This window comes from Panthera pardus, unplaced genomic scaffold (genome assembly GCF_024362965.1).
Source record: "Panthera pardus isolate Hobbes unplaced genomic scaffold, ASM2436296v1 HiC_scaffold_17, whole genome shotgun sequence".
Taxonomy (NCBI): domain Eukaryota; kingdom Metazoa; phylum Chordata; class Mammalia; order Carnivora; family Felidae; genus Panthera; species Panthera pardus.
In genome coordinates this window covers 37,174,675-37,198,491 of record NW_026526732.1, presented here as the reverse complement: position 1 = coordinate 37,198,491, position 23,817 = coordinate 37,174,675, and the positions used below count along the sequence as shown (strand labels likewise).

The following is a 23,817-nucleotide window of genomic DNA, read 5'->3' as shown; positions in this document are numbered from 1 at the left end:
ATAAAGTTGGGAGGAAAATCAGCTATACACTTATACTGACTTACGGCTTCCTTGTAACTGTGGCTAGTAAGGTAGTTCAGTATGCAATACTCTCTATTAGCCTCTAACCTTTAAGAGCTTTTGTTCTCGGTGTGTAGGTTAAAAGGGGCTGAACAGCTGAAGACAATGCTTTTCAAAATTCTATTGTGAAGGATCAGTTTCTACCATTTGTTTTTCAACTCCTTGTCAACTGTGAATCAACAATTTTGTAAAATGAGGTAAAACTACATTACTAGAAAAATGAAACAAAATCCTAAGGCATACAAGTCTCTTGGGTGCTAAACATGTTTAATGAATGACTCAAATGAATGCAATTTAATATGAGGGCCTGTATATACCAAGTAGTTGATCCACAGATGAACATGTCTGCATTGGCAAGGTGAATGTAGCAGGTATATTACTAGATTTATCTGATGAGGGCAAGACCCCAGGACACAGAACACTTCCTTCATTTAGGGGACAGCAAACAAGGCAAACTAGCAGTACTAAAGGACTAAGTAGTCTGTGATTGTTTTCCCTGTGATTTTGCCTTTTGTCCTAAACCCTAACTACACCCAAACACAGATCAGGAATGACTATGAAGGATAATGCAAAAGTCTAAAAAATGCTTAAAGATGAACACCAGGCTCTACATGAAAGAGTGCACTATTTCCAGAGGATATCTATAAAGTTTAATTTGTACTTACTTTTATATAAAGGCTTTTTAAGTATAATAATGCACATTCACATATAACTTAGAATTCCTTAAATGTATTAAATTATATATTTAAACATGTACTTTTAAATATGTTACATATATAATTACATATTTGAATTATGTATTACACAAATACCTGTATTTCAGGATAAAGTGAGAAAAGTATTTAATCCTTTCACACATAGAACATTTTAAATTAATCTCACGTTGTCCTTTATAAAGCCAAGACCCTTCCTCCTACAGAATCAAATGTAGTATCCTAATGCAATCTGCACTGATGACAGCAGAGGGCACTGTCATACGAAATGACCATTTTTCACAGTACACACGATTCCTCCCCAAACAAGAGCTAGTTTTCAAAAAGGCTAAGATCTTTATAAATTATCTTATACACCAAAACTATTTTAATATATATATTTATGTGAATACAAAGTGATCTATTTCAACTGATAAATTGGAAACTGAGTCATGAATTATAAAAAAGAAGAAAAATTAAATAATTTAATACTTTACATAAGTAAACTTACTCTTTCCTAACACTATTTCTATTACTATACGATGCCATTTATACTAAGTTCAAAAAGAAAATAAAACAGAACATATCAGCTACAGAAGAGTTAATTTCCTTAGGAAATAAGGAAAGTATGAAGTAATTTGATTAAAAAAGAGAAAATAATTATAATATAAATAAAATATATATTTATTTATATTTATTTTCATATATTTATATATAATATATATTATATAATATATTGATTATATAATTGATCAATTGATTGATTGATTTATATATTAATTATATATTTTTATTTTTTTTTATTTATTTATATAAATATATAAATAAAACTTAGGGTAACTGTTGCCCCTACATGGGAATGAGGGGGCTGTAACTTAGAAGGGGCATGCAGGAGAGTTCAGGAGTGCTGACAATGTTCCCATTCTTGACTTATATCATGGTTACATAGTTTTCCATTTTATAATAAGTCATTAAACTCAATATTATGTTTTATATAAACAAACTCAAAATATGTGAAGGCCTTACCAAAATTACATCAGTAGTCAGAAGAAATATACAAAACAGGTAATGATAAAGTGAACAGCATACGTGTAGAAATATATACTTCAAAAACAGGGGTTCTAAACTAAGGATCCATGGATGAGATTTTATGCAAAATTTCCTCAAAGATAGGGTTCCTGGCTTTCATTACATTCTCAAAAAACTAGAAGAACAATGTGCAATGTGTAAATATCATCTGGGTATGAATACAGATCCAGTTATTTTATAAGCAATTAAGTTCTGAAACTATTCAAATGATACAGAATAAAATATATCTAATATAGGAGAATTCTGGTTAAAGAAACAATTTTCTTCATTCATGAAGTTAAAAATTCAGATTGCTTAAACGCATAATAATTTGTGAAGTTATGATACATAGAAGCAAAATGCATGACAACAATAGCATGAGGACAGGAGAAGGAAATAGGAGTATATTAGTATTCTAGTATTTGATGTAAGGTAGCATAATACCATTTGAAGGTGGACTATGATAAGTTCAAAATGCATCATATTAACTCTAAGCCAACCAGTAAAAAAAAATGTATATATGTATGCATATGTATTTGTGTGCATATACAAAAAAAGAGAAAATATTTTTCAGTATTTTAGAAATATATATATTCCTATATATGACAGACACTACAATTCGAGAAATTCATGTCTTGGTTTTCTGTTTCATTTTTCTAATAATATATTTTACTAGGTATTTATGTTTATATATATTTGTATAGGTATATGTTTATATATAGGCATATCTCATTTTATTATGTTTTAACTGCACCTTGCAGATACTGTGACCTTTACAATTTGAAGCTTTATAGCAAACTTGCCATCCAGCAAGTCTATCAGCTCTGTTTTTCCAACAGCTTTGCTGACTTTACATATCTGTGTTGCATTCTGGTAATTCTTGCAATATTTCAACTTTTTATTCATTACTGTATTTGTTATGGCGATCTGTGATCAGTGATTTATGTTGCTACTGTAATTATTTTGGGGTGCCACGAACCATGCCCATATAAGACTGCAAACTAATTGATAAATACTATGTGATCTGACTACCCACTGGCCATTCCCCTAACTCTCTCCGTCTCCTTGGGCCTCCCCATTCCCAGAGAGACAATAGCTAATTAATAATCCTGCAATGGCCTCTAAGTGTTCAAGTGAAAAGAAAGAGTCTCATGTCTTTCATTTTATATCAAAAGTTAGAAAGCTTAATAAGAAAGGCATATCAAAAACTGAGATAAGATGACAGCCTTTTACAGCAGTTAGCCAAGTTATGAATGCAAAGGAAAAGTTCTGCAAGGAAATTAAAAGTGCTACTTACTGAAAACACAAAGATAAGAAAGCAAAACAGCCTTATTGTTGATATAGACAAAGGGTTTTTTTTTTTTTTTAATTTTTAATTTTATTTGAGAGTGAGCCCAAGCAGGGGAGAGGGGCAGAAGGTGAGGGGACAGAGGGAGAGAGAGGCAGAGAGGCAAAGAGAGAGAGAGAGAGAGAGAGAGAGAGAGGAAAGAGAGAGAGAGAGAGGAAAGAGAGAGAGAGAGAGGAAAGAGAGAGAGAGAGAGGAAAGAGAGAGAGGAAAGAGAGAGAGAGGAAAGAGAGAGAGAGAGAGGAAAGAGAGAGAGAGAGAGGAAAGAGAGAGAGGAAAGAGAGAGAGAGAGAGAGGCAGAGAGGCAAAGAGAGAGAGAGAGAGAGAGGAAAGAGAGAGGAGAGAGGAGAGAGGAGAGAGGAGAGAGGAGAGAGGAGAGAGGAGAGAGGAGAGAGAGAGAGAGAGAGAGAGAGAATCTCAAGCAGGCTCCACACTCAGCACAGAGCCCGACACAGGGCTCTATCCCACAACCCTGGGATCATGACCCAAGCTGACATCAAGAGTCCAACGCTCAACCAACTGAGCGACCCAGGCACCCCAAGATAGATAAAGCTTTAGTAGTCAGGATAAAGATCAAACCAAACACAACACTCCCTTAACTCAAAGCCTAACCCAGAGCAAGGCCCTAACTCTCTTCAATTCTAAGAGGTTTGACAGAAGGGAGAAAGCTACAGAGGAAAAGTCTGAAACTAGCAGCAATTGGTTCATGAGGTTTAAGGAAAAGCCATCTCCATAGCATACAAATGTAAGATGAAGCATCAAGAGCTGATGTAAAAACTGAAGCAAGTTAGAAGATCTAGCTAAGATAATTAATGGAGGTGGCTACATTAAAACAATTTTCAATGTAGACGAAACAGCCTTTTATTGGAAGAAGATGCCATATAGGGCTTTCGAACCTAAAGAGCTTCAGAACTTCAAAGCTTCGAAGGACAGGCTGACTCACTTGTTAGGGGTTAATGGAGCTGGTGACTCTAATTTGAAACCAATGCTCATTTACCACACCAAAAATCCTAGGACCCTTAAGAATTATGCTAAATCGACTCTGCCTGTGCTCTATGAATGGAGTAACAAAGCTTGGCTGATGGCGCATCTATTTACACCACAGTTTAATGAATATTTTAAAACCCACTGTTGAGACCTACTTCTCAGGAAAGAAGATCCCTCTCAAAACATTACTGCTCATTGACAAATACAGCCAGTCATCCAAGAACTCTGATGGAAATTATGGGATTAATGATTTCATGCCTACTAACACAACATCTATTCTGCAGCCTATGGATCAAGAAGTCATTTTGACTTTCAAGTCTTATTATTTAAGAAATACATTTCATACATAAATCTAATGCTGCCATAGACAGTGATTCTTCTGATAGAGTGTGGCAGAGTAAATTGAAAACCTGGAAAGCATTCACCATTCTACGTGCCATAAAGAACATTAATGATTCATGGGAAGAGGTCAAAATGCCAACATTAACAGGCGTTTGGAAGACATTAATTCCAAACTTCATGGATGATTTCAGTGGACGAAGTCACTGCAGATGTGGTGCAAACAGCAAGAAGACTAGAATTAGAAGTGAAGCCTAAAGATGAATTGCTGCAACTCATGATAAAAAACTTGAACAGATGAGGAGCTGATTCTTACAGATGAGCAGAGAAAGTGGTTTCTTGAGATTGAACCTATTCCTGGTGAAGATGCTTTGAAGACTGCTGAAATGGTATAGTGATTATTAGAGATAAAATGGGAATATAAAAAATAATCTAGAATGAGGCAGAAAAGTAAGAAAGACGGGACAAACAGAAAACAAACACCAAGATGATAGATTTAAACCCAATTATATCAATAACAATGAATATATATGGTATAAACACTCCAATTAAAAGACAGAGATTGTCAGACTGGATAAAAAAAAAAAGAACAACACTCAAATATATAATGTCTACTAACTACATATAGCATAGGTTAAAATGAAAGGAAACTGGGGGGTACACCTGGGTGGCTCAGTGGGTTAAATGTCCTCAATTCTGCTCAGGTCATGATCTCACGGTCCATGAGATTGAGTCCTGTGTCGGGCTCTGTGTTGACAGCTCAGAGCCTAGAGCCTGCTTCAGATTGTGTTTCCCTCTCTTTCTGCCCCTCCCCTACTTGTGCGCACACTCTCTCTCTTAAAAATAAACATTAAATAAATAAATAAATAAATAAATAAATAAATAAATGCAATGCAACGCAACGCAACGCAACGCAACGCAATGCAATGCAATGCAATACAGGAAAGCCTGGGTGGCTCAGTTGGTTAAGTATCAGACTCTCGGTTTCAGCTCAGGTTGTGATTTTACAGTTCATGGGTTTGAGCCCCACATCGGGCTCCACACTGGCAGTGCAAAGCCTGTTTTAAGATTCTGTCTCCCTCTCTCTCTGCCCCCCCCCCCCCCCGCTTGTTCTCTATCTCTTTCTCTCAAAATAAATAAACATTTAAAAGTAAATGAACAGGGGCGCTTGGGTGGCTCAGTCAGTTAAGCATCCAACTTCGACTCAGGTCATGATCTCACGGTTTGTGAGTTCGAGCCCCGCATTGGGCTCTGTACTAAGCCTGGAGGTTGCTTCGGATTCTGTGTCTCCCTCTCTCTCTGCCCTTCCCCAACTCATGCTCTGTCTGTCTCTCAAAAATAAATAAATAAATAGATAGATAAAATTAAACGACAGAGAAAGATATACCACAGAAATGTTAATCATAAGAAAGCTGGGATGACTATATTTACATCAAACAAAATAGATGCCTGATTAGATCCTGGACTTGAAAAAAGACATTAGTACGACAATTGAAAAACTTCAAATGAGGTCTATAGATGAGTTAAAAGTTTTGTAACAATATCAATTTCCTGGCTTAATAATTGTACTGTGGTTATGTATGATATTAACATCTGGAAAAACTGAGTCAAAGTTATATAGGAATTTGTAAATTTTGCAAGTTTTACATAAGTCTGTAATTATTACAAACTGAGAGTTAAAAATATTTTAAAAATTAAAAATCTCAGCTCTTTGAAAAACACTAATAACAAAATAAAAAGGCTGAGAGAATATTCACAATATGTCTATTTGACAAAAATATGCTATATATTTGACTTATATAAATAGACTTTTACCTATAATATATAGTAATAATAATACATAATATGCATAGAAAGCCATACTACTAAGCAACAAAATGAATAAACCACCAATAATATGGAATAACACAGGTGAATCTTGAAAATAAACTGTAGTGGGCACCTGAGTGGCTCAGTTAGTTAAGTGTCAGACTCTTGGTTTTGGCTCAGGTCATGATCTCACAGTTTTGTGAGTTCAGGCTCCGTGTCGGGCTCTGCACTGGCAGCATGGAGCTTGCTTGGGATTCTCTGTCTCTCCTCTCTCTGCCCCTCCCTGACTCATACTGTCTCTGTCTCTCTCAAAATAAATATATAAGCTTAAAAAAAAAAAAAAAAAAAAGAAAGAAAACAAGCTGTAGTATATCCATGCAATAAAAAGCTTTTCAACATTAAAAAGGAATGATGTAGTGATACATGATACATAACTGATAAATCTCAAGATAATTATGCTGAATGAAGGAAGCCTGACACACACGCAAGCATACTAAATGAACCTATTTATATAAAATGCTAAAAATAAACCAAAAAAACAAATCTAATTTAGAGTAAAAAGGTGATCAGTGTTTGCCTTGGACTAAGGTGCTAACTTACTGGGAAATGGTACATGCAAACATGTGGGGTTGGTAAAAATGTTCTATATCTGGATTGTAGAGATGGTTACACGGTATAGAATGTAAATTATACCACAACAAAAGTGATTTAAAACTTCTTAAAATGAAGGCTAAAAAAGTCTTTGATTAAATAATATACATCTTTAGGTATTTTTAATTATAGGTTTTTTCTTTTTGATGAGTATCTTTTATATTACCATGACTATTTTCATACATTTTAGTACAGTAGATAGATTATAAGATTTAGCTTATATACTTTAAGAATCTGAACTTTGAAAAAAAATAATTAAAAATAATTTTTTTTTTAATTTTTTAAAAAATCTGAACTTTAGTGGCACCTAGATGGTTCAGTCAGTTATGTTTCCAACTTCGGCTCAGGTCATGATCTCGTGCCCTGCGTCGGGCTCTGTGCTGACAGCTCAGAGCCTGGAGCCTGCTTCAGATCGTGTGTCTCCCTCAGCTCTGCCCATCCCCTGCTCACACTCTGTTTCTCTCACTCTCTCAAAAATAAATAAACATTTAAAAAAAACTTAAAAAAAAAAAAAGGAATCTGAACTATGAAAACATGAAAATTTGTGATTCAAAGAAACAGAACTCAAATGGAACAAAAGATCTGAATTAGTCACCTCAACTATTTTTCCTCTAGTCTACCACACCACGTGCCAGGGAGCAATGCTTTTTCTTTAGTATCTGAAAGGGACAGTAAAAATTTTAAACAATGAAAGTCTCCTCTTAGTGTATGCTCCAACATTTTCCTTCCAGCATCAGGTGTATAATGAATAGGAAAAAAAGAGTGAGGCCAGGATTAGCCTTACGGCTGAAAAGCATCCCTAGTGAAAAGAGAATTAGTAAGTTTAAAACTATGCCAGGGGCGCCTGGGTGGCTCAGTCGGTTGAGCGGCCGACTTCGGCTCAGGTCATGATCTCGCGGTCCGTGAGTTCGAGTCCCGCGTCGGGCTCTGTGCTGGCAGCTCAGAGCCTGGAGCCTGTTTCGGATTCTGTGTCTCCCTCTCTCTGTCCCTCCCCCATTCATGCTCTGTCTCTCTCTGTCTCAAAAATAAATAAACGTTAAAAAAAAAAAAATTAAAAAAAAAAAAAAAAAACTATGCCAAAATATTCCTACACTGGCATTTCTGTAAAAGTGTAAGAGTAGTAAGGCAATCTTATCTATAATCTAATCAATATCATGTGTACATCAATGTGTACCTAGGTTAAGTTTATGCTAAACATCTACATATTCATTAAATCATTTATAAATATTTAGCAGAGATTATTTGTATTTTATAAAGAAACTGAGACTTAGATAAACTAGTTATTTATTTAAAGTCAAATACAGTTGAACCTTGAACAATGTGAGGGTTAGGAGCATTTACTCTCCATGCAGTCAAAAATCTGTGTAGAACTTTAACTCCCCCAAAACTTAACTACTAATAGCCGACTGTTGACCAAAAGCCTTATCAATAACATAAGCAGTCAACTGACATATACTTTTAATGTTATATGTATGAATATACTGTATTGTTACAATAAAGTAGGCCAGAGAATAGAAAATGCTACTAAGAAAATCCTAAGGAAGAGAAAATACATTTACAATACTGTTCTGTATTTATTGAAAAAAACCCCTGTATAAGTGGACCCGTGCATCAAACTCAGGTTATTCAAGGGTCAACTATAGAAAAAAGTGGGAAACTGGGATTGAACCTAAGTCTATCTGACTCCAGTGCTCGGGCTCTTTACTGTTTTGCCATTTTATCCCCAATTATGCTTGCTATATAAGCTATATATACTGCCTTCCATATTTGTACAGATCAAAGAACACTATTATAATGGTTCTCCTTATAGCTGAGCTAGTAGGTCTTAGGAATAGTAACTAAGAACATAGTTTCAAGCACAAGTAAAGCATTAGATTCTACAGAACATCATTCCTATAAAATATAGCTATCCAATATTAAAAAGAATTCTGGAAACTGAGGGCTATTGGTCCCAAATAATTTTCCCTAATTTCATTCCCTAACCAGTCCAAAAGTTCCACAAAGTTACTACACATCACCAAAAGGAGAACCTCCCTCTACTGGTAAGAGGACTATCGGAAAAAGCAGTGTCTCTTTCTCCATTCTGTTTTCTCTTTTTTAGTTTTATATTTTTCTCTGTATAATTCTTTTGAATCTTAAAGTTTCATACATTTCATTGACTTCCTTCCCTAGGAATTTTGCTAACATGGATTTCATTTGCTCAAAATCATTTGTTAGCTTTTTGAAATGTATAGTAATAAAGTAATGATAGAGTTATTATTATACTAGATTGACTAAAATTATCTACTTTAATAACAGACAAAAAGAAAATATTCACTAACTGATCATCTTGTTTAAGAATATATACAATATTTATATTCAAGCAAAATATAAATTTGAGCATGTTGATTATATTTGTGGAGGGAGTAAAGCAATTTTCACCTTACCTGAAATCACATGCTGTAGTAAATTCTGCTCCTCCACCCAATGCCCGACCTTGAACCAGTGCAACGCTTATTAAAGGGAGTCTGTTTATTGAAGGAAAAAGGAAAAATGGATGTTAATATTTTTCATTTCAATATTAATTTACAAATATTATTTTTGAAAAACTTGAACTACAGTAGAAACAAATTATTGAACTATGTAACACACCTCAAAGGATAGTGGAACCTTGAGCCTGTATATCATGACGAATAAAGCAGTCTAATTCTTAAGATATAATAATTCATACTAAATGCTATGTAAGTTTATCATACTACCTCCCTGAATCATTATATAGTTTAAGCTATTAACTATATTTTATACATATTACAAATATATAATATGTAATATAAATAAAATTTATAAAGTATAATATATACTATACATGATATATATACTTTATATTTTTTGTACATTACTGTATTTTGTAACTATATATCATGACTTCCTTCCAAATGAATTTTTTAAATATAATATACAGTTTCTACAACTTCTCAGCAGCTGGCAATCAGGAGTAATTCAATGGGACCTTATCTTACTGCATTTGTATTGATGTCAAGTTTTAGATGGCAAAATTTAAGGCTATATCCAAAGGGAGGAAATGTGGTAGAGAAGACTGAGCTCCAAAACTGTATTATAAAGATTCTTATCAAAAGTCTTTTTATTACTCACTGTAATGATTAATATCTAATTCTATGGAAAGGAATGGGTCTGTGGTAAAAAGAAATCTCTTCACCTTTTCTCTTTGCAAAGAACCACTCCTGGAGGAATATATATTAAAACATAAATCTAAAATGCCTTGAAAGAAAAAAAAAAATTAAAAATAAAAAAATAAATAAAATGCCTTGAAAGTATGGAATATTCTGTAGGTTCTAACCAAAACGCAAACCTGCAGGCCTAAAGTAATGGGAAATTTATTAACAGATTATGCTTCTAAATACAAAGGATTAAAAACACTTTTAAGATTTCTCTAAGAAAAATTCAAATAATAGCGAAGGGAAGGTGAAGTGGTACAAAAACTATGAAAAGACAGTATTTTAGAATAATATTTTGATTCCATTATTCTTTCTAGGCTCTCACATATGAAGAGCACCAAATACAGACTGATGCCCAACTAGTAAATATGCTAAATAACATGAATTTCTTTATTTTTTATAATTTTTAAATTATTTACATTTGGAATACAGAAGTAGAAAGCTAATTAGCCAAAACGTCATAGTTTGTAACCCCAAATGCATAGTGATAAGCCAAGAAGAATTTTCTCCCTTTTCTTCTTCATCTAGATGCAAAGTGAATCCATTTTCCTCAGAAATCAGTAAAAGCCATCACCAATCCATAGGGTTTTTCCTCTCTCTTCTGGATATACACCACTTCACCATACGTTCTACTAATTTTGAATATGAGGTAATCTTTATGTGTCATCTCCTGAACAGTGTCCTTATTCTGCTCCAATACCAGTATTTAACTTTCCCATGGCTATGCCTAAATATAGCTAGTAATATAAGCTCTTCAGGAAAAGTGCTATGTCTTAAATTCTTTTTATCTCTCCCTTCTCTTATCTTTTAGTTAACTGTGCATACTTCACCAACATTTAATTAAATGGCTCTCCTTGATGGCACAAATAAATAGTTCATCATTAAAATAAATATAATTTAAAAATCAAGTTTTTTAAGTGGTGCAAAACAGAACAAATAAGAGCTATTTTTGTTGTTGTTGTTTTTTTTAGAAATCATATCTTAAAAAGAAAGATACGTTACCTCATAAATCTTGTTAAGGTGTTCTGCATGAACATACATAAGGTCATTCCATCCTTTAAATAAGAATAAGCATAAACACATTATAATGTAAATGTATTATATATGAAATACTTAGAAAGCAACAAAGCCAAAAATACACCCAACTTTTTTTTTTATGAGGTTTTCATTTAAAATTCTTTGATGCTGTTAGAAATGCAAATGATGTAGTATTTGATTTTGTTGACCTTCTAGGGCTCCTTGAGCTCTGCATGAGATATTAGCAAAGACTTGGACATGAGAGTCATATTACATACCCCAGAAGAGTGTGAAGTTCTACTCAAGGTAATTTGGGGGAAAGAAGTATAAGATACACCACCTGTTATCCCAAATTCTGATCTCCTAAGAATATATAAAAAACAAATTTCTTAGAAGTACAGTTGACCCTTGAACAACACAGGTTTGAATGGCATGGGTCCACTTACATGTGGATTTTTTATAGTCCAGTACTATAAATATGTATTCTCTTATGATTTTTTTTTTTACCCTAGAGAGAGACAGCATGCCCAAGCAGGTTGAGTGGAAGGGGCAAAGGGAGAGAGAGACAGAATCTCAAGCACAATCCACACTCAATTCAAGCAAGCTCCACACTCAGCACGGAGCCCAACACAGGGCTCAATCTCACAACCCTAGGATCGTGACCTGAGTCAAAAGCTAGAGTCGGATGCTCAACCAATTGAGCCACCACCCAGGTGCCCCACTATGATTTTCCTAATAATGCTTTTTTTCTGTAACTTACTTTATTGTAAGAATACAGTATATAATAACTATGACATAGAAAGCGTGTTAATCTACTGTTTGTTATCGGTAAAGCTTCCCACTCAACAATAAGCTATTAGGAAGTTAAGTTATTGGGCGCCTGGGTGGCGCAGTCAGTTAAGCGTCCGACTTCAGCCAGGTCAGGATCTCGCGGTCCGGTCCGTGAGTTGGAGCCCCGCGTCAGGCTCTGGGCTGATGGCTCGGAGCCTGGAGCCTGCTTCCAGTTCTGTGTCTCCCTCTCTCTCTGCCCCTCCCCCGTTCATGCTCTGTCTCTCTGTCTCAAAAATAAACGTTAAAATAAAAAATAAAAAAAAAAATTAAAAATAAATAAATAAAAATAAAACATCATTACCTATATACAGCCCAAACCTATAATTAAATGGCAATGATTAAATTTTTCCTTTTCCTTCCCCCCCACCACACCTTTTTTTTTTTTAACCTAGGAGATATGGGTGGAAGTTCCTAGGTTCCTTGAAAGACAATGGAAGATGATTAGGATTCCTTTCCTATCAGCGCAGTTCAAAAGCAAATGTTTTAATCATTACCATTTGTTGAAGCCTACTACGTGCCAAAGCACTGCTGGGTACTTTATATATGTACCTCATATAAAATTCCTCATCATGAGATGCTAAGGGTCTTCCACTTAAAAGAATTCAAATTCCTGCTGGTTTTAATGGGCTTTAGTAATTGCTAATCTTCTTGCCCTTCCTTTTCTTCCCCTCCATTACTTTACAATATTGCAACCTAATCTATAAGAAGAAAACTAAAACCTCTGACCCTTGGAAGCCTCTTAATATTATCCTGATCATTATGATGATAGCTATCATAATAACCATATGTAAAACATCAATATCTCAGTGATAAATATCTGACACGCATGTGGAATCTAGTGCACAATTCATAGAATACTTGCCTCTGGAGTCCCTAGTGCTTTCACAGCATTCAAATCAGATCCTGAGGAGAAAGTATTTTTTGCCCCATGGACAATGAGACCTTTCCCCTCTGTCCAATTTTCCAATTCAATCACTTTTTCCAGAAGTTGTAGAATCATAACTCCTGCCACAGAGAAGAAGACGAATCAAAGTACATAAGATACCAGAAAAACAGAAATAATTTAAAGCCATCAGGCATCAAACATGACTCTTAGATCCTACATTTGATAAATATTTACTAAATATCTATCAAATGCCTATTGTGTTGGTACCATGGGGTATACACAAAAGAGGTATACATGACAGCCACTGCTTTCAAAGTTTACAATGTTAGTAATCTTTTTCTTTCTCTGTCTGAATTAAGAAATCACACAAATACATAGCTAGGTAGAAAATGAGAATATATCAGACATGTCCTAGGAATAAGAAAATTAAATAAATAAGGGTATGGTGGGAAGAAAAAATTATTCCTTAGGTAAAAATCAGATATAGTCCTGGGGCGACTGGGTGGCTCAGTCGGTTGAGCCTCCGACTTCGGCTCAGGTCACGATCTCACGGTCTGTGAGTTCAAGCCCCGCGTTGGGCTCTGTGCTGACAGCTCGGAGCCTGGAGCCTGCTTCAGATTCTGTGTCTCCCTCTCTCTCTGGCCCTCCCCCATTCATGCTCTGTCTCTCTGTCTCAAAAATAAATAAACATTAAAAAAAAAATTTTTTTTTAAATCAAATATAGTCCTGACTTCACAATAGTACGTGTTGTCTTAGGCAACAAGCTCAACAAGCATTATTAAAATCAACAAGCTCATAACAAGAGTTATGCCTATATTCCTAACTCAAATATAGTTCTGCTCCAGAAGACTGAGATCTTACAATCTATTGGGTATATGGTATACAAAACAAAGTATAATATTCCTACTCTACTCACATGAGAACTATTATAATAGATGTTAGTTCAGGAAAGGGATAGTACATAGCATCTTGTTCCACAGCTGACAGACTATGCTCTGAGTAGCCCAAGGCATACTCTGAAAGTACTTCATAGGCTGCCAATAAGATGCCTACCAACCATCAATTTATAGATTACATTTTTACCTTGATATCATTCCAAAATTCTACTGGAGTTTCTTTATAATGAACAAATTTTAAATGGGAATAGGAAGGACTATAACTCTTATCTGTGGTGGTCTTCCAAGTTCATAAAGTTCATAATGCTGTCAACATGATTAAGTTTACTCTTTGTAAGAAAATATTTTAGAAGACAATATAAAGATCAAAACAGAAGGTTAAAACTGGCAAAGACTCTGTATCACAAGGTTCCAAAACTTACTATACAGGCCCCATTAAACTATGTATACTATTCTGGAACATAAACCCCAGGATATCAAGAACTATTATTTTCTTTGCCATTTTCTGAAGTAACCAGTAATGAAGTAGTTCCACAATAAATTTTAATGTTGTTGATTCACAAGTAGATTCCACATGTATAGAAAGTTAGAATCCTTTCCAACTGCTAATTATGACCTAACTAAAATAGTAGCCCTTCCCAAGGATGTTCTAGGTGTTTTATAAATATAGTTCTTGCTCTCAAAATTTATACAGTCCAGTAGCATTTTACAAAAAAATAAAAATAAAAATAAATAAAAAACACAGTCATTTAGCACAAGAATAAATCTATATAGATAAATATGGACCTTCAATCATCCCTAATATTTAAGCTTCTAAAAAAATGGCCTTAAGTATGAGACATCTATACCAGTAGTTAATCTTGAACTCATCTTTTTTACTCTGGTAAACTAAGCATTAAGTGTTAGAAGAAAGCTTAAAGAGTAGCTGGTTGGGTAATTTTCAAACCAGAGCCTTGAGGTTTGAAAATTGTGTGGTGTGGGGCTCACTCAACTTCTCCCAGACCAAGTCAACCAAACACCATTACCCAAGTCAAAGCATCTCTGCTTGTATTCATTTTAAACATCAGCCATCAAATTAGTATTTGTTTCCATTTGAATAAAAATCTTTACTAATATAAATTATTTGTACTTATTCAGTAGTAAATTAGACTATTAATCTAATTTTCTAGAGCAGTCTTTTCTAATTTTACTTTTCCTAGGTTAATATTAAAATTAGCTTTTATTCTCTGAACCAATTGAGGGTATGGAGTTGCATGGTCCAATAAAGTAGCCACCATCCATATCTAGCTACTGAGCACTTGAAATGTGGCTAGTCTAAACTGAGATGTGCATTTATGTGTAAAGTACACACCACATTCAAAAAGTTGGTATAAAAAAAGGGAAAACAACATATAAATAATTTTTCATATGAGTCACATGTTGAACTATTAATATACTGGGATATAAAGTACTTTATTAAAACTAATTTCACCTGTTTCCTTTTACTTTTTAAAAATATGGTACAAGAAAATTTAAATTTACATATGTGGTTCACATCTGTGTATACTTCTACTGGATAGCACTAAGAGAGAGAGAGAGAGAGAGAGAGAGAGAGAGACATCTCTGAATTATGATAAGAGAAAAGAAAAGTTATCTTGTGTTTTAAAGACCCACCATGACTAACTTACAAAGTTTACAGTCTACTAAATTAGGTCTCAAGGTATGAAAATTTATAGAGGTATTTTTAAGCTCAGTATTTCAAATACTACAGAATATAATTTACCCTCCATGACGGGCATAACAGACAAATTGCCGAAGTCACCTTGACTGGGTAGTCAGCAAGGTTATTTATTAGCTCTTAACAACCCACAAGGAACACAAGGTACATCACTGACAGACAAAAATTGCCAAAATCATCTTGAAACAGGGAGAAATGCTAGAGTCAGCAGTGTTACTCAGCTCTTGCATAACATCACAATAGCATAGTTCAAATTTGAGCTTTGGCACAAAGTTACAAATTACCACATCCTGGACTTTCAGGTCCCTTAAACAGGAAATTCTTACATGCCCAAGAATGCTGCTTGGCAAACAGAAGGTACTTACCAGTATCTAAGAGTTAGGAAATGATGCAATACATTGCCAAGTGCAAGATTAAGTTCCAAGTTTCCTTTTTATCAACATCTGTATTCATGGATTTTTTAAAAAGATTAAAATATTCACAATTAATAAAAAATGTTCCTGGTTCAAGTGATGGTTAGCGTTTTCAGTGTGAGTGTATGTGTTCCAAGAGTACCACAACATTCAAGAATTGTCACTAGAGATAAAAATATGTGATAGCAGCTTAGATTTAGTGTCATTCTTTAGCAAAAGAAAGATCTCTATACCTGAGAAGGCATTCATTTTACTTGGATTGTTCAGGGTAAGAATGCCAATACCACTATCTTCCTTCTGAAGGTCAATGGATCCACCAGGAAACTGCTCAAGTTTTTTTTTTACTTCTTCTTCATGGAAGCCATGGGATGTATTATAAAGTGACAATCCCGTTTGATGTAGTAATTTTGTCCTCACAGATAAAGATGATGTCTTCAAAAGACTTCTTGCCATTTCTGGAAAACAGAAAGAAGTACGCAGTGGTCCAGATGAACACTTTTCCAATATTGTATGTTAATAGGTTTTAGTGATAGACCTTTCTGTTTAATTGGGAGTACTTTCCCACTCGTAAAAGCACTCCGAGGAGATGGTCGGTATGGAAATCCTTCTGTTTTGTCTCCTCAAACCAAATAATTCACAAAGTATATCATTTCAGTATATCACTGAGAGATGATGATATAATTACAGTGCACTGACTGGGATCCAATACACTAGGAAGATTTAGAAAAATGTTGCTGTTCTGTGTTTAGCACCATCTCCTGCTTCCTGGTAAGTCTTTCTCATGATAGTAGTTCTTCCTCCAACTCTTTGACTTTTGCAAAATCTAAGAATAAATTGTCCAGTGTCTCCTTGGAAACAGTCTCTATGCAGAAATGCTACAAGGGCAATCCCATTCTCTCACAGAAGTTTCATTCTTAGCATTATCCTTACCTTATGCAAAGCTTTCATAGGAAAAACTGAGGAAAATGGGGAAAGAAATAGGAATATGTGCATGGTTTCTTTGCTCCTCAGCATTCTGTCACTCTTCTCACTTTATATATACATCCTGGGCAATCTCACCTTAGCCCATAGGTTTTTTTGCCCTATGTAAGCATTTTTGTTGACCTAAAACATACATTCAGAACAGTAAACAAGTCATAGGATACAGCTCAAATCATAAGTTTCATAAGGTAAAAACACTTAAGTCAATAATACCCAGACCAAGAAACAGAACATGAAACTCAGGTCTGTTGTGTCCTCTCTCAGTCCAACTCCAAACAAAGATAACAACTATCCTGACTTCTAATACCCTAAATTCATTTTTCTATTTTTGAATTTTATATATATTCAATAGCATATATTATTTTGTGCCTTTTCAACTATGTTTGTGACATCCATTATTATTATATGTATTTACAGTCTAAACAGTCCATTACTCTTTGTATTTTATATGAATACACCTCAATCTATCTATTCTAATGTATGCATTCTGTTGGCTATATCTAAAAATGGAATTATTTGGTTGGGCTGCAGCTGACTTATACTGATTGCTAAACACTGCAATAAAATTATTGGGCAAATAGCCTGGGTAGCTCAGTCAGTTAAGCTTCCAACTTCGGCTCAGGTCATGATCTTGATCAGGTACATGATCTCACAGCTTGTAGGTTCGAGCCTCGTATCAGGCTCTGTGCTGACAGCTCAGAGCCTGGAGACTGCTTCCAATTCTGTGTCTCCCTCTCTCTCTCTGTCCCTCTCCCCTTCACGCTCTATCTCCTTCTCTCAAAAGTAAATAAACATTAAAAAAAAATTTTTTTTAAAGAAAAGAACACCACAATCCAGGTATAAGTCTAGAGGCCAGTGGTACTTGTAGAAAAACCAAATTCCGGGTCACCTGGGTGGCTCAGTCGGTTAAGTGTCCAACTTTGGCTTAAGTCATGATCTTGTGGCTCATGAGTTCAAGACTGGCATCAGGCTGAGTGCTGACAGCTCAGAGACTGGAGCCTGCTTCTGATTCTGTGTCTCCCTCTTTCTCTGCCCCTCCCCCACTCATGCTCTCTCTCTGCCTCAGAAATAAACATTTAAAAAAAAAAAAAAAAAAGCCAAAATAACTTCCTAAGGCATGTGAAGGAAAATGATCAGAAAAAGAAGGAAGCCAAAGGGAAAGGTACTTGGGTTCAACTCAAGGGCTAGCCTGCTCCACTCAGAGAAGCACATTTGGTGAGAACCAGTGAAAAGGAGCCTGAGCTGCTGGAACATATTCTCTATGAATTTAGGGCATGGTAAGTATAAAAGAAAAGAAAGAAAAAAAAAATCTCAAGAATGCAAAAGAAAAAAAGTTGTGAGGCGTTCTTTGCTTTCCTAAAGACAAGTTTCGACAAGATTAGCAATTAAGATATCTTAAACCAAGATAGTATTCTTTTCCAGATTTAAAGTAGATAAAAAATAAAAAAAGGGTTAGGGGCACATAAAGCATGTAACTCTGAATCTCAGGGTCATGAGTTCAAGCCCCACAAAGAGCATGGAGCCTACTCTAAAAAAAAAAAAAGAAAAAGAAAAAAAAAAGGCCAGAGTGGGGGCGGGGGTGGGCAGTAGTTGAATAGTTTCGTTGCAATGAGGGCCATTAAGGAAACCACACTCATGTGAAGGTTTTTTGTTTGTTTTTTTTGTTTTTTTTTTTTTTCCATGTGAAGGTTTTAGTGGCCAAGAAGTTCATAGATTGGTGGGGGTGGGGAGGGTACCTGGCTGGCTTAGTCAGAACAGCATGCAACTCTTGACCTCCAAGTTTCAGGGTCATGAGTTCAAGCCCTATTGTTGGGTGTAGAGATTACTTAAATAAAAACCTAAGTTAGGACACCTGGGTAACTTAGTTAAGCATCCAATTCTTGATTTCGGCTCAGGTCATGGTCTCAGTTCATGGGATCGAGCCCCACGTCAGGCACTGCACAGACAGCATCGGCCTGCTTGAGGTTCTCACTCTCTCCCTCTTTCTCTGCCCCTCCCCTGAACATGCACAGAACTCTCTTTCTCTCTCAAAATAAATAAATGAACTTAAAAAAAAAAATTAAAAATTAAAACAAAAAGAAATTCATAGACTGGAATCCTAATGTATAAACACCTACATATGATAAAAGCATTTGGTAAAGTATAATTAGTAATGATTAAATGGGTATTTACTGAGTTACTAATGACTTCCCCTTTGCTAACTGTTTCAAAGAGAAAAAAAGTAACTTTACCTGAAAGGGCGGGCCTACGCCGGCCGACTCCATCTTGTTCTGTGTTCTCCACCTTGAATGACTATGTCCCCGACATGACCCCTTTTCCGGGAAAATCACAGACACCTCAGACGGCGCCTCCTCCCCTTGAGTAACCTCCCGCTCACCCATTCAAACTTCCTGATCAAAACACGCCCAGTAACCCTTCCCCAGCCAATCGGCCGAGGCCACGACCCTTCCCCAGCCAATCGGCTGAGGCCACAGCCATTACCTCACCAACTGCCCCTAGACCCCTATAAAACCTTTGTGCTTTTGAAACTCGCTCTCTCTCCCTGGTATCTCACCGCTGCGTCGGTGCAGGTAGGGGATTGAGCTCGAGCTAGCTCGAATAATGGTTCTTTTGCTTTTGCATCGGACTCGGCTCCCTAGTGGTCTTTGGGGATCACGAATTCTGGGCATAACATTACCCTCAAAAATTTTTTAGTTTTATCAAAGAAACAAAATATGCACATAAAAAGCAAAAATAATTCAACTATCTAATTGAAAACAGAACAAAGTCCCTCTTTTCATTAAGCTCTATTAGAGATTTACATCAAACTTAAAATATAGTCTTAACTTCATAAAAGAGTTTTTCTTCTTCACCAGTAAACTTTTAGTATGAAATATAAGGATTTTCTATAGGCAAAAATGGATCAAAAAATATTAAATATAAAATATTATGATATTTTATTTCACTTCATTCTAAGTTTTAAAATTCTAAGCAGAAGCACAGCAGAAATCAGGCAATATCCTAATTTTGCTGGGGAGTAACCAAAAGAAAATATAAACCAGCTTTTCTTTGCAGTGTCTTATGGCCGAAATATTGACAGGGGAGCCACCTTTAAAATACTCTCATTTTACATATTTTCAGAGTATCATTTCTTCAGAAGATTATGTTATTACTAAACTGTTAGCATAAAAATTGTATAGTTCCTCTTCTCTCCGCAAAACAAATCTAGAAAAAAACAAAACAGGGCCCACGTTTCCTTTTCACAATTAAAGTTTACCTTTTGTCAAATTTTGAAAACAACACAAAAGTTCTCAAAGTTCTCACTCTCTACTTTTGTTCCAAATACATATACATTTTTTAATGAATTGTCAATTTATAAAAACCTTTAAAACTTGAGACATTATTTCATGTAACTCCATAGATAGAAACACAAGCCTTTTGAATGGACAAGAACATATTTTATATATAGGCTATCTGATTAAATCAAATATTTATGAGATGGTTATGAAATTGTGCAGCAATTTTGTTCATGTTATTTCCATAAAAGATTATTTTTGTTTCATGATTTGAAATTCAAGTTGTATTATAGTTGGTAAGAGTAAAAATAAATGAAAACATTAAAAATGAAGAAAGCTATTGCCTGAGTCACCTAACACATTAGGTCTCAGAACATGGGTTTTTTTTTCTTAACCTAGGTAATGGGTACGTAGGTATCCATCTTCTGTTGTTGTTCTTTAAACTCTTTTTATGTATTTTTCACTATATGCATGTATGCTACATTTCTCAATAAACTTTTTTAACTGAAGGATATCATTCCAAACTTTGGGGCTGTCTCTGGTTTTACCAGTAATTTCTCCCAATCTTCTAAACTGCCAATTTCAAAACTAGTTTCTTAAATACTCTAGTTCTTTACATAGAAGATACTACACAAGGAACACAAGTATTGCATGAGCGACCACATAGGTGTACCTGGTCTCTGGCCGGTTTGGCAATTAATAAAGAGTCCTTATTAAAGATAGTGATATTTCTTAAAAATCAATGTATAACCAGAAACTACATAATAAAGAGTTAGAAATGCAGCTCCTGCCTCCAGTAAATAAAAAAATTCTTATGGGCAGGACTGCATATTATTCATAGCCTTTAGCACACAGAGGCTATATATTTAATATTTGTGGAACTAAATGACCCCTAATGTGGTTATTACTGTGAAGGGATGACAGTACCTAACCATCATTTTCTAAACTAAATATAAGATCTCTGTCTGCAAAATAGAAAAAGTTTATTTCACTGTTGGTTTTCTAGGAAATGCCAAGTCCAGGATATGTAGTTACAAATGCACAAAGGTATGATTTTCTTTTCATGTTTACAAAATGGGTTTGCATACAACACAATTTCTATTGTTTCATTAAAAATATTAACACTTTTTAATAAGTGAAGTTAAGTAATGAATAGTAAGACATTACCTATCAATAGTATGGGCAGTTGGTAATACGTATCTTACAAGGAGCTGGTTAGTAACAGTCTTCGTTCTTTAACTATGTAACAAGATTTCTCTCACAAGAAGAATCTTAAGGCGGGCTTGGCCTGTTACATTCTCTTTCTCAGGATGAGAGGCAATTTACACAGTGATACTGAAGTGAATACTTAGTAACTATTTGTGGCAAACTTAAATGGGGAACCTGAGATTTGACCTATTTTGCCTCACCTTCCCTTCTTCACCTTCCAAAGGAGAATATTGGTTTTCAGTGTTCTATAGCTCTGTGTACTAGGCAACCAAAGTGAAACTATCCGCCCTGGGACTGCTATTTTGGATTTGCTTAGTTCTTTCTATTCTCCCTTCTTTTGCACACACAAGCACCCTGCGCCCTCTCTCTTGAGCACGCTCACGCTCTCGCGCTCGCGCTCTCTCTCTCTCTCTCTCTCTCTCTCTCTCTAAGAGGTTTATGTGATAAAAGGAACCTGGGATTTTGCCTTTATCTTGTCCCATTTGAAGAAGATCAAATACAGTAGGGCTCAGGGTTCCTTGGGCCTGCCTCCAGTCTAGGGAAAATAAGCTCATAAGATCACTTGTCAGGTCAGTTCACAAAACTGAAAGGCCTACATAAGACAGTCAGAGTCAAATACAATATATCCAGTTTGCTCTATGCATGCTTTGCTCCTGGGGATGTCAGATACAGAACAGAAACCCAATGGCAAATTCAACTGAGGCAAAGGTCCTGATCTTTTCCATATTTACCATGACTTCAGCATTTAAAAAAGTGCCCCCCAAAACTTGATAAGGACTTCAATGGCTATTTTCAAAAACTAAATTTGCCTGTATTTTCCACAATATTCTGTTTAGGGAAAAGAACAAAGAGTTAAACTAGAAAATAAGGAATAAGGCTTACAAAACCATTAGCATTTTTAATTATTCTTGTGGGATAATAAAATCAATAAACAATATATCATCTTCTCTCTTGTAAGGAGCCTGTTCTATCCTCATCTATTACCTCTCCAATATCTAACAACACAAAGGCAATTGACATAGATGCCATGAGATCTATTACCTCCTTACTTTAAATCATTACAAAATTAAACATACATATGACTAACATTTTTTCTCTCCTTCCCCATTCCTATCCTTCTTCCACTCCTAACTCTCCCTTATTTTCTCTCCTCTCTTCATATTTCCTTGTCTGTGCCACAGAAGAGTAACACAAAAACTTGAGGGCACTGCTTAAGCCTACTAGGTTTGCTGACCTCAAGTTTAGAAATCATATTCTAGAAATTTGGTAATAGCCTATTATGTATACATCATCCCAATTCTAAATTCTAAGACCAAATTAGACAAGAGTTCAGTGCTAAGGAGATGATAAATTATCAGCCACTATGAAAATACTATAGTGTCTGAAAGTATATGTGTACGAACAAGGGTTGAGATTCAGGTTCTGTGTAAGGATGCAGTTAAACAGTCAGCATTTTGGATCTGTTCCAGAATCATAAGGCAATGGAAAAGTTCTGAGGAATTTACGATTTTATAAACTTTATTCATGACAAAACGTATGTTTAAAACTTGTTGTAAAGGATATTTTGCTGTCCTGCCAGAGTTAGACCAGTGGAATGAGCTCACAACCAAGCCGCTGGAAAAGGCAAAGAGAAGAAAGGTCCTGACGTCCAAGATCAAATGTGTTACTCTCTCCAACTGTTTTTTAAAGTTCTGCAAAGGATCAAATAGTTCCCCTCCCTGCACAGGAAATAAGCTAGCTTTTCTCTTAAAAGCCATCTGTAACCCGTTTTACCATCTGCTGCATTTATTGAATACAGAAAATTAACACAAATGCATACTTAATAAGAAAACAATTAGCCCGAGGGAGGTGGTAAACAACAAAAAAGTCAGAAAGATTCTATTTAAGACTGTCCAAACATGACTTGTTTTTCAAGTTTTGGTTTCACTTGAGACTGTCATTATATACCTTTTGAGCTTTATCACATGCCACCATACACACACCTCTTCATACAGCCAAAATGAACTTTTAGTTTCTCAAATCCTTCAGGTTTTTCTCTTTGTTCCTCACGTCTATATATGTGATCCCTCACCTGTTACACTTTTCACTTCCGCAGAGTAACTCCTAGTCATCTCCTTTAATACTTAGGCTACATAAAATACTGTTTGCTTGCACAGCATTTATATTCTTTTTTCACTTCCGCAGAGTAACTCCTAGTCATCTCCTTTAATACTTAGGCTACATAAAATACTGTTTGCTTGCACAGCATTTATATTCTTTTTTCCCCCCCACGTAATTACTCGTTTAACCGACGTTGCCACGGGATTTTGGAAAGCAAGGCCTTTGCAACGCTTAGAATGGTTTTGACAAATAATGTAAGACAATAATAATTTGGCAAACAAGTATTAAGAATCCATAATGCCTTAGGAGGCTTAAGAATCTGTCCA

At 35.3% G+C, this 23,817-nt stretch overlaps 1 protein-coding gene across 5 annotated transcripts in view; it reads right to left on the bottom strand.

Moving 5' to 3' along the window:
• The window catches only part of ECHDC1 (ethylmalonyl-CoA decarboxylase 1), a 47,086-nt gene that overhangs the window by 22,112 nt on the left and 1,157 nt on the right, over positions 1-23,817 (bottom strand). For 2 of the 5 annotated variants that reach the window (XM_053904515.1, XM_053904514.1), the window contains exons 2-5: positions 16,160-16,381; positions 12,877-13,019; positions 11,169-11,221; positions 9,378-9,458 (exon numbers count right to left, since the gene is read on the bottom strand). In XM_053904515.1, coding sequence (XP_053760490.1) covers positions 9,378-9,458; positions 11,169-11,221; positions 12,877-13,019; positions 16,160-16,379 — 497 coding nt within the window. In that variant the 5' untranslated portion in view covers positions 16,380-16,381. Of the gene's footprint in view, positions 1-9,377; positions 9,459-11,168; positions 11,222-12,876; positions 13,020-16,159; positions 16,399-23,338; positions 23,488-23,817 lie in introns of those variants that run through there. The other 3 variants (XM_019418287.2, XM_019418284.2, XM_019418288.2) reach the window with 3 other exon arrangements.